Genomic DNA, 15,021 nt, shown 5'->3' with positions numbered 1-15,021 from the left:
ATGTGACTGGCTATATTTTAATGTTTTGTCACACTGGTTGAATAGGGTCTTAGAAAGTATGCTGAGAAGTAAGATTTTGCAGAGGATTAATTTTGCTGTTTTACAACAGAAAAATTGTATTGATTGTTTTATGTTCATTCTTCATGACTAAGATCGTCTATTTAAAAAAAAAATAAAACAGAGAGAGCTCACTTACCTGGATAGGGGCTAAGCACCAGGGCCCTGGGAAGGGGCTGTGAGCTCTTGTCAGCCCACCTGGACCTCTTTTACTTTTTCTCCCTGGGCAGGTCTGAGTCCCCTGCCCATCCTCCCAACTAGGAAGGTAAAGAAAGGTGTTTGCCTTCATGCTGGTTTCCCCTGTGCTTCATGACCAGCGTCTTTCAAATGATCTGTCTTTGAAAGGGACAACTTCACCTGACTGTCTCCTACCCACTCCCACAATCAGTATCCCAGGTGCATCCCAGGTGCCTGTACACAGATCCATCCTGTCTGTCTGTCTTCCTGACTTTCTTCTGAGAAGCTCAGAGCCTTTTCCCATCCATCAGGGCCCATAGGGTACACCTATGAGAGCACAGAAGGATGTTCATATCTCACCCACTGCCTGGATCTCAAAAAAGAGTTTTGGCTTTATTTTTTAGTATCCACAGTTGGAATGAATTATTTGGAAATTCTGAAGGGTCATTTAGGAAACACTGAGTAAATGTGCCTTAAAGCACACAACTACATTTAAAAACCTCTATGGGGCACTCACTTTGGCCAATATATTGCTGGCATCTTACACAGTGGCTAGAATCTCCAGATAGCCTGAAAAACATGCTATTTTAGTAGCTTCTCTTTCCTTTGTGAGGCATAGACAGGAAAAAAAAAACAAAACACAAAGGTTGTACATTCAACACAGATTCCTTCTGATAGCACTGAGATAACTCTCAAATTTTTATTTTTAAAAAACAAGCCTTGAATCTAACCAGGAATCCAAGACAAAAAAGAAGTAAATGATCATTCCATTTTATCTCAACTTTCTAATGACTGTGGCCAGGGACACCATGGCCAAGTGGGTCTCATGGCCTCTACCAGGACAGCAGATTAACAAAATGAAGCTGGACCTCACACAGGAGGAGGGCAGGGACGAGGAAGACCATAGTGAAAGGGACGTTGGGAAGCCCATCAGCGGTACCTTCTAAATGCACTAAAAGCCAACCTACTTGGAACAATAAGAAATGCTTTCCCTCCTGCCCTGGCAACCAGTAATCTCTTTATTATCTCTGTATGTTTGCTTTTCCAGAATATCATATGAATGGATCAGTATACAGTCTTTTCAGGCTGGCTTATTCCAGCGAGCAATATCCATTTATGATTCACCCATATCTTGCATGGCTTGAGAGCTCATTTCTTTTTATTGATGAATAATATTCCATTGGGTGGCTGGGCCACAAAGAAATTACACAAATGAATAAAGAAATGCTTTTTACCACTAAAAAAGAAACTTAAAAAAAAAGTAAAGAACCACCCTGCTTCTCTCAAACCAAAGTAGCAGACTGTGTGTGACTGACTGTCCATTACAATCCAAATGGGGGTGTTTCTACCTCTCAGCTGACAACATTAAGACTCTAAACATGGAGTCAATCCATGTTATTTTCTATTTCTTTCAAAGATAACATACTGGGAATGTTCAACTGAGTGAATATAGCTTTAAGTACCTTACAATGACAGTATGTATCAATGTTAATGTATTAACAATTAACATTATACCGAAAGCATCACTTTACTTCTCTCGGTAACATGATGAGTAGAAAGCATAAGTGGGTATTTTCCAGTTCTCTCATTGCTTGAGTTAGCTTCTGAAAACGAGACCCTAAAATTCATCTCCCCTACCTGACCCTACATAGAAAGGTCAGTATCACTTCAGAAGGTAATTGTATATGCACACACTCGCTCTTTTCATAGTAAGGATTCTACATAGAAGTAAAGCATAGAAGCAAATAAGTATGTTCTTTTAAAAGTTCTCCAGCTTTTGAAAGATTTGGAGTGAACCATCAGATACTGTCAGCTATTCAAAATAGAATACTAGGACACTGCACTTCAGTGGAGCCCAGTTCTGAGGAATAAAACTGCAATCAATGGGGAAAAAAGGAGAGAGCGTGAATGACAGGCTGGCTCACTGAAAAACATGTGAGGCAGTGATTTTCCTGTTTATTAAGAAGGCACAGTGACTGCCTGACACTCCTTATGACTCATCTCTTTGTGCCCACGGTGGCGGGGGAGCAGGTGAGAGCTAAATGTTTGTACTATCAAATCAAATCACTTGCCTGTCTTTGAAAGAGATAGGCTGTAAATAGGTAAACAGGATTAACCCTGGGCGGTAGAGAAGAGTGTGAATTCAAAGTTTCACTCTGCTGCCTGTATCTATCAACTTGGAAAATCAGTCAAAGCTTGTGAAATCTTAGGTATGGAAATCTGCAAACCATCAGACTTTGTAAGCATTAACAAACAAATGTCTGTAAGACAAACACATAACAAAACCTTTACAAAAACAGAAAACTCAAGATAAATAGGAGGAAACCAAACAGAGTATCTAATGCTCAATGAAATATTTGCTAGTAAGATTTGGAGTAGGCTCAGCTTTGGTGTTTAGAATAGGCAGAGCTGATGAAAGGTTAGAATATAATTTGGATAATGTCTTTGGTTTTCTCATGAATTTTCAACACAACCATGGCGATGGAAAACATAAAAAGTTCATGAGCCCAGACACACTGTCAGGCATTGCTGTGACTCAGAGATGTAACTTACGGATGACAGGGCATGCTTCAGACCAAGGACCTGGGCAGAGGGGGAGGCAGAAACATCTTGCTCCATCAGTTGCTTCAGCTTCTCTCTCTCCATTGATATGGTATTAAAAGCTGACCTTAAAGTGAAGTAGACTATAAAGATATAATCATTATAAAAAAGAATAATGGAAGAGGCATAATTAAAAACAAGAAACAGAGAATTCTTATAAAAGAATTTAGAAAAGTAACAATCATGAATATTTCCCATTCAGCAAATGCACCCTACTGTGACTTTAAAAAATGTATCTGAAATGCACAACACCAAATGTGAACCCTAATGTAAACCATGGGCTTACGGTGATAATGATGCTTCAGTGCAGGTTTACTGATGCGCAAGAAATGGGCCGCTCTGGTGGGATATTGATAGTGGACAAGGTTGTGTATGTGTGTATGGGGGAGTGGGTATGGGAACACCAAACTTCTTGCTCAGTTTGCTGTGAACCTAAAACTACTCTAGAAAATACAATCTATTAAAATTTTGAAAATTACACACATTTGTCAATCCCAGAGTCCCTATCCACTATAAAACTCCATTATGACCTGTTACCAATATATTTTGACACTTGAAAGGACTATACTTTTCAATTATCAACACTTAGTTTTGTTTGTATCCCTAATGACTGGTCATGTCTGCAAACACAACTTACTGGGATGTCAGAAGGAATATAGTAACAAGGCAGAGGAGAAACTAGACAGCACCTTAATTTGCTGTCCAAAATTAATCACTAGTGACAGTCAGATAGACTTTGTATACCTTGGGACTTTCTGTGAAAGTCACACACCGTATTAACAGTAATCTGCAGGGTCTTATTTTCAGAAGCGAAAAAGACACACTATTATTTTTGTTGAACACCAGCCAAGGATAGGCCATCTGAATCTGATCATGAGGAAACATCAGACAACCCTAGAATGAGGACCATTCTATTTTTAAAAATTGGCCTGTATTCTTCAAAAGTGTCATTTCATCAAAGAAAAGACAGACTCAGGAACTGTTCCCAATTAAAGAAGCCTAAAGAGGTGTGATAGTTAAATGCAATCTGTGACTACAGACTAGATTCTGTACTGAAGGGGAAAGGGATATTGCTATAACTGACATTTGAATATGGAAGGCAGAATAGGAAAAAGTACTATTTTGATGCTAAATTTCCTGAGTTTCATAACTAAACTGTGGTTAAGGAACAGAATATCCTTATTCTTATGAAATATACATGATAGTATAAATGTATAAAAAGAGACGATGTATGAATCCTACTTTCACATGGATCAAAAAAATAAACAGATGCACACATATCTGCAAGTGTATGCACGTATGTGTATGTTTGTGTTTGTGTGTGTGTGCGTGTGTGTGTAGAAAGAGATAAATGTGGCACAATATTAAAAATGGTGAACTTGGGTAAAGATACCTGAGTTTTTAAATTATTCTTGCACCTTGTCTGTAAGTTTGAGATTATTTCCCAAAAGGTGTTAACTACTCTTTTCCTTATTAGTCTTTTCACCTGCCTGACCCAGAATTCCCTGCCTCTCAACCTGGCAGTCAGCACTTGGTTCACCTGAGTGAGCGTTTAGGTCCAATGAGAGCTCAGTGTCATTAGGCACTAAGATGCCTGAACTATTAAAAACTGTTCTCAGGTACAGTAAAAAATACACCAAGCTTTGATCATATAATGTACAAGTTACCTCCAAGGAATAACGCAACTGTCATCTGAATTATTGATCATGGAAATCACATTTGAATATTATCTTTCCAATCTCCTTTATTCTATACTGTTTTAGAAAGGCAGGAAGAGGGAAGAGGCTGATATATACTTCTTCTCTAATGGCCTGGCATACTACTGAATTCCCCAGGGGCTGCATTTTTAGAGGCACTGCTATTTAGGAGTGGCCAATTCAGTATCACAGAAATTAAACATGCATGACTGACTTGCTCCCTTCACTCCACAGCCATGCAGACAAGTGAACCTCTCTCAGTAGGCCATCCCTGAGCTTATCTGAGGTTGTGGTGTTTACCCAGACTCAGAACTTCTTCACAAAATCACAGGACAAATAAGGAATTTACTTAAATGCAAACATATTATTAATATGATGCTTCTGGTGACCAAAGATGGGGTCAATAGGTACTGATTTTTCTAATAGTGTCTATGGAACAAGTTTAAATCTCTGATTTAAACAATTCCATGGAGCAAAATAATGGCCAGCACAATAGAGCCACCAACAGTGTGGGTGCTAGCAGCAGCACTGGGTTCTTCCCAGTTCCCACACTTATTCACTGTAAGACTTCAGACAAGGATATGATGCACCTGAACCCCAGTTTTCTCCCTTGTAAATAGGGACAATAATTGCATTTACTTCATAAGATCATTATGGGGATTAAGTAAGCTAAAGCACTGAACCTAAAGCATCAGATATAATACATAATAAATGCTATTGAAATAATAACAGTGATGGTAATAAAAGAAACATACAGATGAAAGTGATGATGACTGCAGTCTTTTGAAATACGGGCAGCAGTTTTTAGATATCTGAGTCTCTTGCTGGGACATCATTTATAAATAAATGCACACAGGATATAAGTTCTATGAATGAGAGACTGACTAGAATTGGTTGAGCATTAGGAGCAGTGGAAGCTCTTAGCTGGTGAGCAACCAGCCCAGCAGCTAACTCACAAACTGCACGTTGGGTTCTATTAGATGGGCATCCCATCCCTGGCAACCCCACAGGATCCCCACAACCATCTGCGTGGGTCCTTGGGGAAACATCTCTTCACTGTTATTTCTTGGTAAGTTTCCTTAGTTTATTATCATAATCCTTTTCATAAAACATTATACTGGTTTCAGTATACAACATAATGATTCAGTATTTGTATACATTCTAAATGATCAACAGAATTGTTAACATCTATCACTTTACATAAGTACAAAAAAAATTTTTTTTCACCATCAGGTTTATTGGATAGACGTGGCACTCAGCTGGTTGCCACTGTAACAAATCAATTTCTCTGGCTTTCAGATGGCCTGCATAAAGCAAGGTATTCAACCAAGCTAGAAGATTGGGGCTTCCCTGGTGGCTCAGATGGTAAAGAATCTGCCTGCAAAGCAGGAGACCCAGGCTGAATCCCTGGGTGGGAAGATCCCCTGGAGAAGGGAATGACTACCCACTCCAGTATTCTTGCCTGCAGAATCCCATGGACAGATGAGCCTGGTGGGCTACACGCCGTGGGGTTGCAGAATCAGACATGATCGCGTGACTTTCACTTACTTACAGAAGATTACTATTAAAAATTTTAAATCAGAATATACACTTTGGCTCAAAATGTACAGCTGACAAGACTGTTGAGGGCATAAAACAAGTAGAAAATAACTCACAAAGTCACTATACTTAAAGTCTTAAGTGCTTTCTAAACCACCTGAAAAGGGGGCTCAGGGGACCAAACCAGGCACTAAATTTCTTAAATGACTGTTTAGATCCACTCAGAGGACAATAAAATAGTCCTTTACAGCAGTCTAATGATCCAGCACACACAGAGCAATGGTTAGAGGCTGATCATGGGAGACCATATTTACATTAACTACTAATGACACAGGATCCCAGAGGTCAGAAATAACTTCTGTGGCAGAAGTGTTAATTTCTAACATGATATTATAGAAAAATCAAGAGTTAAAAAAAATAGATCTAATGAGTGGATCACATCCATGGGTATCTGATCATAAACAAAGCCATATATAAAGTTTTAGATGCTCAGAGCTACAAAGAACCTCAAAGATCACTAAGGCCCCCTGCTGCATAGAAGGACCAGCTCCTCTCACCTCTAAACCTTCTTGCCAAATAGCCTTTGGGCTCATGTTTGGAGCATCTGCTGTCCCCTAAAGCCATCCACTTTTTTGTTTTTAGACTCTTCTTGTGTTAAGAAAGTCCATCCTTTTTCTAAGTTAATGTTCACCTCAGTGTCTCTTTGGCAAACAGAACTAGTTCCTCTTTCATGGAGTGTCTGAATATCGAAAGGAATTATGATACCTCTTTTCCCGACTGTCTTTAGCCATTTTCTCAAACACTGTCTCTGTACTAAGAGAGTGGGACATAGGCTGAGCTTTGGACAGATTGGAGCACCATAAGCATCATCTGATCGTCACGTCCGACTCTTTGGACTTCAGCCCACCAGGCTCCTCTGTCCATGGAATTCTCCAGGCAAGAATACCAGAGTGGGTGGCCATGCCTTCCTCCAGGGGTTCTTCCCAACCCAGGGATCGAACCCAGGTCTCCTGCATTGCAGGCGGATTCTATACCATCCAAGCCACCAGGGAAGCCCCATATGATCGCTACCTTTCCCATTTCCACGGGCTTCCATGCGGTTCTTTTATTGACTTGGACAGTGAAAGCAGAGCTGGCATGTTTGGATGGTGAAAGGTGGTGCTAAAGGACCCCTATACTCCTAATTGCCCGTGCTCTATTTAATATGCTCCAGTTTCTCTACACTAGAAAAGAAAATGCTCTCGAAGAAGACAGTTATGAATACCATGGACATGGCTCTATGGAAGCAGTGTGGTACAAGGGAAAGATATTGTGCAATGAAGGAAAGGTGAACTGAAATCCTACCACTTTTCATATAGTTGTTATTTAGAGTTTGGACAAATCCTTGGTTTCCACATCTGTGTGTGTGGATAATGCCCATATCTCAAAAGGGCTTTGAGGAAAATGAGAAAACACACTATTATATAGCACCCAACCTACAGTAGGACTCCTTCTTCTTCCTTTTTTTTTAAAGAAAACTACATTTTGGTGAATTCTTCTTTGTCTTTCTTTTGGCTGCATCATGTAGCATGTGGGAGATGTTAACATCTAAAATATCTAAGATGATCTCATCTGTAATCTTGTTGCTCTTAATTCTCAAACTACACAGGACATCCATAGTTTTAAAACACTTCCGAGTCCATATTCTACACAAATAGTTCTTTCATTTAGTTATATTAAGTAAGTAAAGTTGCTCAGTCGTGTCCGACTCTTGCAACCCCATGGACTGTAGCCTACCAGGCTCCTCCCTCCATGGGATTCTCCAGGCAAGAGTACTGGAGTGGGTTGCCATTTCCTTCTCCAGGGGATCTTCCCAACCCAGGGATCAAACCCGGGTCTCCCGCATTCCAGGCAGACGCTTTAACCTCTGAGCCACCAGGGAAGCCCTTAGTTGTATTAGGTAATTTGATTACTTATTTACTGATCATTTCCATGACTGCAGTTGCTTGGCAGATTTTTATGCTAAATTCTAAATTATGCTTGATAAGTGACCTGGCTTCGTGCATATTTTTTAGCTTTTAATCTTTGAAAATGATATCATTATGACATATTTGGCTTTTAGTCAATGCTTCCATAAGCTTAAAGCAGTTAACAAATGACCTCTCAATGAAAACTCAACACAGGAAAAGAATCCAAGAACAAAAGAACAGCAAATAATCTAACAGAGTTTCATTTTGTTCTACTTTTAGCCTTTATATTTATAAACGAAGATTTCTCTCATTGCAAACACCTTTCACAGGTTGCAAGAGACATATTTTAAAAATCTCATTTTTTTTCCTTGCCAAAGCAGAATGTGATTACCTTCTTCTGTTTGGAGCACCCTGACCCCAGTCCTATACTAGTTTTTACTTTCCCATCCTAAATCTGCTCACCATTTCTGCTTCTGCTGCTAGTAGAACACTTTTTCATAAAACCCCATTGTAACAATAAGCAATAATAGTAAGAATAATTTCCATTCAGTGAAAAACAATTATTCATAGAAGACAATTATAGAATTTTTGAGAGCCCAAAGAGTCAGGACGACTATTTTAGGACATTTAACAAATGAGGCAACTGAGACCCAGAGAGGTTAATCAGTGAGGTGAAAGTCCCACAGCTAGTCAGTAACAGAGGTGGCTTAGTCTAATACAAGTTATCTGACTTAGCTGGTATAGAGGGTTAGCTCCAAAGAGGCTTACTATTTGCATTGTTTGCTGATGTATGTTTCCCAGGAAGTTTAGTTCCAGACTGGCAATAGCTGGCAACTGAGACCCAGAGAGGTTAATCAGTGAGGTGAAAGTCCCACAGCTAGTCAGTAACAGAGGTGGCTTAGTCTAATACAAGTTATCTGACTTAGCTGGTATAGAGGGTTAGCTCCAAAGAGGCTTACTATTTGCATTGTTTGCTGATGTATGTTTCCCAGGAAGTTTAGTTCCAGACTGGCAATAGCTGATAGCAGTTTGGGGAGGAGGGAGAATTTCCATAATAACATTGAAAAATCTTTAAACCATTAAGTTAAACAAAGCTGACAGATTTCCCTGCTGCAGGACTTATATTTACTGTTTCTTTAATATTTACTGTTTCTGGTGTAAATGCAAAGCAGATTATAGTCAGCAATGTTTTGCAAACATTTTAAACCATGGAATTTTGTTTTTTAAAGTGTTTTATGGGCAATGTGTTCCATGATATACATTTTGGTATATGTAAAATTCCAAGGACAGAGAAGCCTGGTGGGCTACAGTCCATGGAATCACAAAGAGTCAGACACAACTGAGTGCGTATGCACACACACATACACACACACGCGCTAATATTAGTAAGGCAAATTATTTACACTTTTAGATTTTAGTACATTTTGTTCTGTTTGCTTGTGTGTGTGTGAACACAGACACAAAGCCAGACACATGAACCAATGACACGCCATAAAATCAAACTTATAGTCTACAATATACTACAAACACTTTTTAGGATGGGTGTATATTGATTTTCTACCACCTGATCCAACTTCTATGAAACAGGGAGAATTCAGATGTATTTAACATGTTGAAGAAAAAGTAGGTAATACAGACTATTTACAACACCAGTGGAATTCTTGCCTTGTGTTCAGCTGTTTTGAAATCACAGTCAATAGATTAGTGATACAGTTTAAAAAGTACAATAAAAATTGTCAGTAACAAAACCAGGCTTACAAAGGAAGAAAGGTCAAGATGCTTCAAAAGTATGAATGGAAGTGAGAAAGAAAGCAAGGTCACAGGACATAGAGGGAACCTGAGAACTGTCTTTATTTTGTGAGGCCTCTGAGTTACAACCTGCGTAGATGTAACTCCCTGAGCTCTTCCAGTCTGGGCAAGAACACTAAAACCACAGGAATGAGACCACACTTGCTGGGCTGCTTGTAGAATTTGCTATCTGCAAGGCCGTGGGGATCAGGCTGAAGATGAATAGGTGCTCCTGGACCTTTTCTCGGAGCACAAATCGTGCAGCCAGCTGGTTTTCACTAAGCCCGAAAGACAGAGCAGCTGGCTGACGCCCATGACCTTGCATGAGGTCGGGCCCGCAGGTTGGAGGATGGGACCAATGTATCCAGTCAGTATAGCAACCGCTGTCCTGCTGAGGAAACAGCTTCTTCAAGGTAGGTAAAATTAAGCTAGTTCTCTTCTGCAGGGAGGCATTATCTTCTCATTTTTAAAAGGACAGCTCATATTAGTAAAAAGTAATGGCATTGTGTATACAAATTCCCTCCCACACAACCTACAATGAAACAACCTGATTACAAGGAGTCCAGAGAACACACAGTAGGATGTATGAAGATCTTTAAAGGGGTTGAGGTTAGGTAATTCTTCCCATTTTATAGATAAATCGTACAACTGCACCGCAAAACATGGACAAAGTTCTAATGGTCGCTTGGACAAGAGTTTGAGGTAGGAATTTGTAAAGAGCATAAAATGGTTTCCTCATAACCAACACATTTTAGATTTAGAAGGTAAGGAAAGAGGGAAAGGAATCAGTGATATAAAGGGAGGAAAATTCTGGGCGATAAGAGGAAACAGGAAATGTCTTCTCTTATTTCAAGCACTGTCCTCCCATTTAATTAATTTTTAATTCATTTTCTCCTTTAAAAAATGATAATATATGAAAAAAATTTTTAAAAAGCAGAAAGAAGATAATACAAAGAATGCTCAAACCACTGCACAATTGCACTCATCTCACACGCTAGTAAAGTAATGCTCAAAATTCTCCAATTCCAAAATTCTCCACAGTTCACAATACATGAACTGTGAACTTCCAGATGTTCAAGCTGGTTTTAGAAAAGGCAGAGGAACAAGAGATCAAATTGCCACCATCCGCTGGATCATCAAAAAACCAAGAGAGTTCCAGAAAAATATCTATTTCTGCTTTATTGACTATGCCAAAGCCTTTGACTGTGTGGATCACAAGAAACTGTGGAAAATTCTGAAAGAGATGGGAATACAAGACCACCTGACCTGCCTCCTGAGAAACCTATATGCAGGTCAGGAAGCAACAGTTAGAACTGGACATGGACCAACAGACTGGTTCCAAATAGGAAAAGGAGTACATCAAGGCTGTATATTGTCACCCTGCTTATTTAACTTCTATGCAGAGTACATCATGAGAAACACTGGGCTGGAAGAAGCACAAGCTGGAATCGAGATTGCCGGGAGAAATATCAATAACCTCAGATATGCAGATGACACCACCCTTATGGCAGAAAGTGAAGAGGAACTAAAAAGCCTCTTGATGAAAGTGAAAGAGGAGAGTGAAAAAGTTGGCTTAAAGTTCAACATTCAGAAAACGAAGGTCATAGCATCTGATTCCATCACTTCATGGCAGATAGATGGGGAAACAGTGGAAACAGTGTCAGACTTTATTTTTTGGGGCTCCAAAATCCCTGCAGATGGTGACTGCAGCCATGAAATTAAAAGACGCTTACTCCTTGGAAGGAAAGTTATGATCAATCCAAATTGCATATTCAAAAGCAGAGACATTAGTTTGCCAACAAAGGTCTGTCTAATCAAGGCTATGGTTTTTCCAGTGGTCATGTATGGATGTGAGAGTTGGACTATGAAGAAAGCTGAGCTCCAAAGAATTTATGCTTTTGAACTGCGGTGTTGGAGAAGACTCTTGAGAGTCCCTTGGACTGCAAGGAGAGCCAACCAGTCCATCCTAAAGGACATCAGTTCTGGGTGTTCTTTGGAAGGACTGATGCTAAAGCTGAAACTCCAATACTTTGGCCACCTCATGTGAAGAGTTGATTCATTGGAAAAGACTCTGATGCTGGGAGGGATCGGGGGCAGGAGGAGATGGCCACCTGACCTGCCTCTTGAGAAACCTATATGCAGGTCAGGAAGCAACAGTTAGAACTGGACATGGAACATCACCGACTTGATGGACATGAGTCTGAGTGAACTCTGGGAGTTGGTGGAAGGACAGGGAGGCTTGGCGTGCTGCAATTCATGGGGTCACAAAGAGTTGGACACAACTGAGCAACTGAACTAAACTGAGTCTCCATCACTAAAACACTGGTATATATCCTAGATTTTTTAATATGCCTATATATATCAGATTAATATATTTTTCCCAAAAAACAGGATCATGCCTCGTATTTTTTGCTACTGTAGTCCATGGGGTCACAAAGAGTCAGACACAACTGAGTGACTGAACTGTGTGTATCTTCCAATACCTATAAAAATAACCCTGGCTAATTCTATCCGTAAGGGCACTGGGACAGCAGGTGAGAAGCACAGACTCTGGGGTCAGGCAAGTTAGGGTTCAAGTCTGTTTGGCTACTTTCTACCCTGGAACCCTCACAAAGTTCTTTGGCTTTTCTAAGTCTCAGATTTCTTATCTGCACTGATAAGAGGTTACATTCATACCCACTCCATGGTATGAATTCAAGAAACACTGCATGTTAAGTTTTTATTAGCAAACACCTGGCATGACGCTATGTGTTCAATGTAAGGTAGATGATATTATTATTAATGTAGCTGTTAAGTATTCCATTATATGATTACACTGCAGTTTAAAAATCTAATCTCTTTATTGTCAGGCATTTAGGTTATTTCCAATTAAAAACAAAACAAAACAAAACTTTCTATTCTGAAATTTCACAGTAAGTTGCAACAACAGTACAGAGAAGTCCTGGGTGCCCTACATCCAGTTTCCCACAGTGGTAACATCTTACATAACTTTGGTACTACATTTAAGCCACGAAATGAACGTTGGTATAACCTATGGCTCTGATTCTGATTTCACAAGTTTGACAGGCTCTTGCTTGTGAATATGGGTATAAGTATCAGGCAATGCAATTATATCATATGTGTAGATTCACGGACTTGCCACCAAAATAAGGATAGAGAGTTTTCCATCACCACCAAGATTCCTCTTACTACCAGCCTTCGTAATCATACTTTCCCTCTTTTTCTCTTCCTTGTCCCTGACTCCTGTAACCACCAGTCACTTTTCCATTTCTACACATGGATCAATTCAACAGTGTTAATAAGTGTAAGCACACACTATGACACCTTTTGAGATTGGTGATTTTAGGTCAGCATGTTGTGCTTGAGAACCCGTCCAGAGTGGCCTGTATCCACAGTTGATTCCTTTTTATTGCTGAGTAGTGATGAATAGTGTTCTGTTGTATGGATATAGCACCTTTGGTTTAACCATTCATCTGCTGAAGGATATTTGGGTTGTTTCAGTCTTTTGCTAATACATCTGCTGTGAACATTTGTGTATAGGATTTTGTGTGGACTTAAGTCTACATTTCTTTGGGATAAATGCCTAGGAATGTGAACATTGGGTTGTATTTGAAGTGCATGTTGGTTTTATAGAAAACTGCCAAACTATTCTCCAGAGTGGCTGTATCATCTTGCATTGCCACTAGCAATATATGAGAGATCCAGTTTCTCTGTATCCTCATCAGCTGTCTGTACTTTTTTAAAAAAATTTTAGCTATTCTAATGGTGCATAATAATGTCTCATCATGGTTTGGATTTGCATTTTCCTAATGATATTGAAGGGCTTCCCTGATGGCTCAGTGGTAAAGAATCTATCAAATGCAAGAGACATGGGTTCAATCCCTGGGTAGGGAAGATCCCCTGAAGAAGGAAATGGCAACCTGCTCTAGTATTCTTGCCTGGGAAATCCCATGGACAGAGAAACCTGGTGGGCTACAGTCCACGGGGTCACAAAATCGTTGGATACAACTTAGCGACTAAACAACAAATGATATTGAAAAATCTAATTTTTGATATGAACAATGCTGCAATGGACATCTTCGGATAATTTTAATTTAATTTAATTTATGTATTTTTGGCTGTGCTGGGTCTTCATTGCTATGTGGACTTTTCTGTCTTTGCGATGAGCAAGGGCTGCCCTTCTCTGCAGTGCACAGGCTGCTCACAGGAGTGGCTTCTCTTGTTGAAGAGCACACGCTCAAGGGCGCTCCGGCTTCAGTTGTTGCAGCACAGGGGGCTCAACAGTTGCAGTTCCTGGGCTCTAGAGCACAGGCTCCATAGTTGTGGTGCGTGGGCTTAGCTGCTCTGCAGCATATGAGATCTTCCCAGACTAGAGATCAAACCTGGGTCTCCTGCATTGCCAGGTGGATTCTTTACCACTGAGCCACCATGCGAGCACATGTCTTTGGATAACCTTTAAGTTAATTCCTGTGAATGAATTCTTGAAAGTAGAACTGCTGAACAGATAGATTTTCTTTAAAAGTTGAAACATGATGTCACATGGCCCTCCAGAAAAGTACCAATTTACATTCTCATCACTCTCATATAAATTGCTCAGCCTTTAAATTATTCCTAAGGCTCTCACCTTTTTCCGTACAAGTTAAAGAGAGACTTCTGCCAATGCACTCCCTATTACCAATAAAATAAACAAAAAATAAAAATTAGATTGCCTGAAATCCTAACTGGACATGGAACAACAGACTGGTTCCAAATAGGAAAAGGAGTACATCAAGGCTGTATACTGTCACCTTGCTTATTTAACTTCTATGCAGAGTACATCATGAGAAACACTGGGCTGGAAGAAGCACAAGCTGGAATCGAGATTGCCGGGAGAAATATCAATAACCTCAGATATGCAGATGACACCACCCTTATGGCAGAAAGTGAAGAGGAACTAAAAAGCCTCTTGATAAAAGTGAAAGAGGACTTAACACTAGTGTCCATGTTGGCATAGAAATGTTGTCTAAATCCTATAGTTGAGGAAGATCTTCCATTTTATGGTATTGCACAGGGAAAGTATGACTGCAGGATCAGTCTAACTCTATACTATTAGGTGCATGTACTCTCTTTTCACTAACTTATACTTGTCTATCTAGAATACAGGTCTTCCAATCAGCTGGTCATTACCAGGTGTGGACTTAAGTTGCTGGGCTTGCAATAAGAATTGCTAGTCC

The 15,021-nt window shown here is 39.8% G+C and overlaps 1 protein-coding gene across 3 annotated transcripts in view; it reads right to left on the bottom strand.

The window, feature by feature from the left end:
* Positions 1 to 15,021, bottom strand: part of OSBPL3 (oxysterol binding protein like 3) — a 195,945-nt gene that overhangs the window by 53,970 nt on the left and 126,954 nt on the right. For all 3 annotated transcript variants that reach the window (XM_069588163.1, XM_069588162.1, XM_069588164.1), the window contains one exon: positions 2,788 to 2,918. In XM_069588163.1, the coding sequence (XP_069444264.1) occupies positions 2,788 to 2,918 (131 nt within the window). The remainder of the gene's footprint in view (positions 1 to 2,787; positions 2,919 to 15,021) is intronic.

The sequence above is a fragment of the Ovis canadensis genome, chromosome 4 (genome assembly GCF_042477335.2).
Source record: "Ovis canadensis isolate MfBH-ARS-UI-01 breed Bighorn chromosome 4, ARS-UI_OviCan_v2, whole genome shotgun sequence".
NCBI lineage: Eukaryota > Metazoa > Chordata > Mammalia > Artiodactyla > Bovidae > Ovis > Ovis canadensis.
This window is presented reverse-complemented; position numbering and strand designations above follow the sequence as displayed.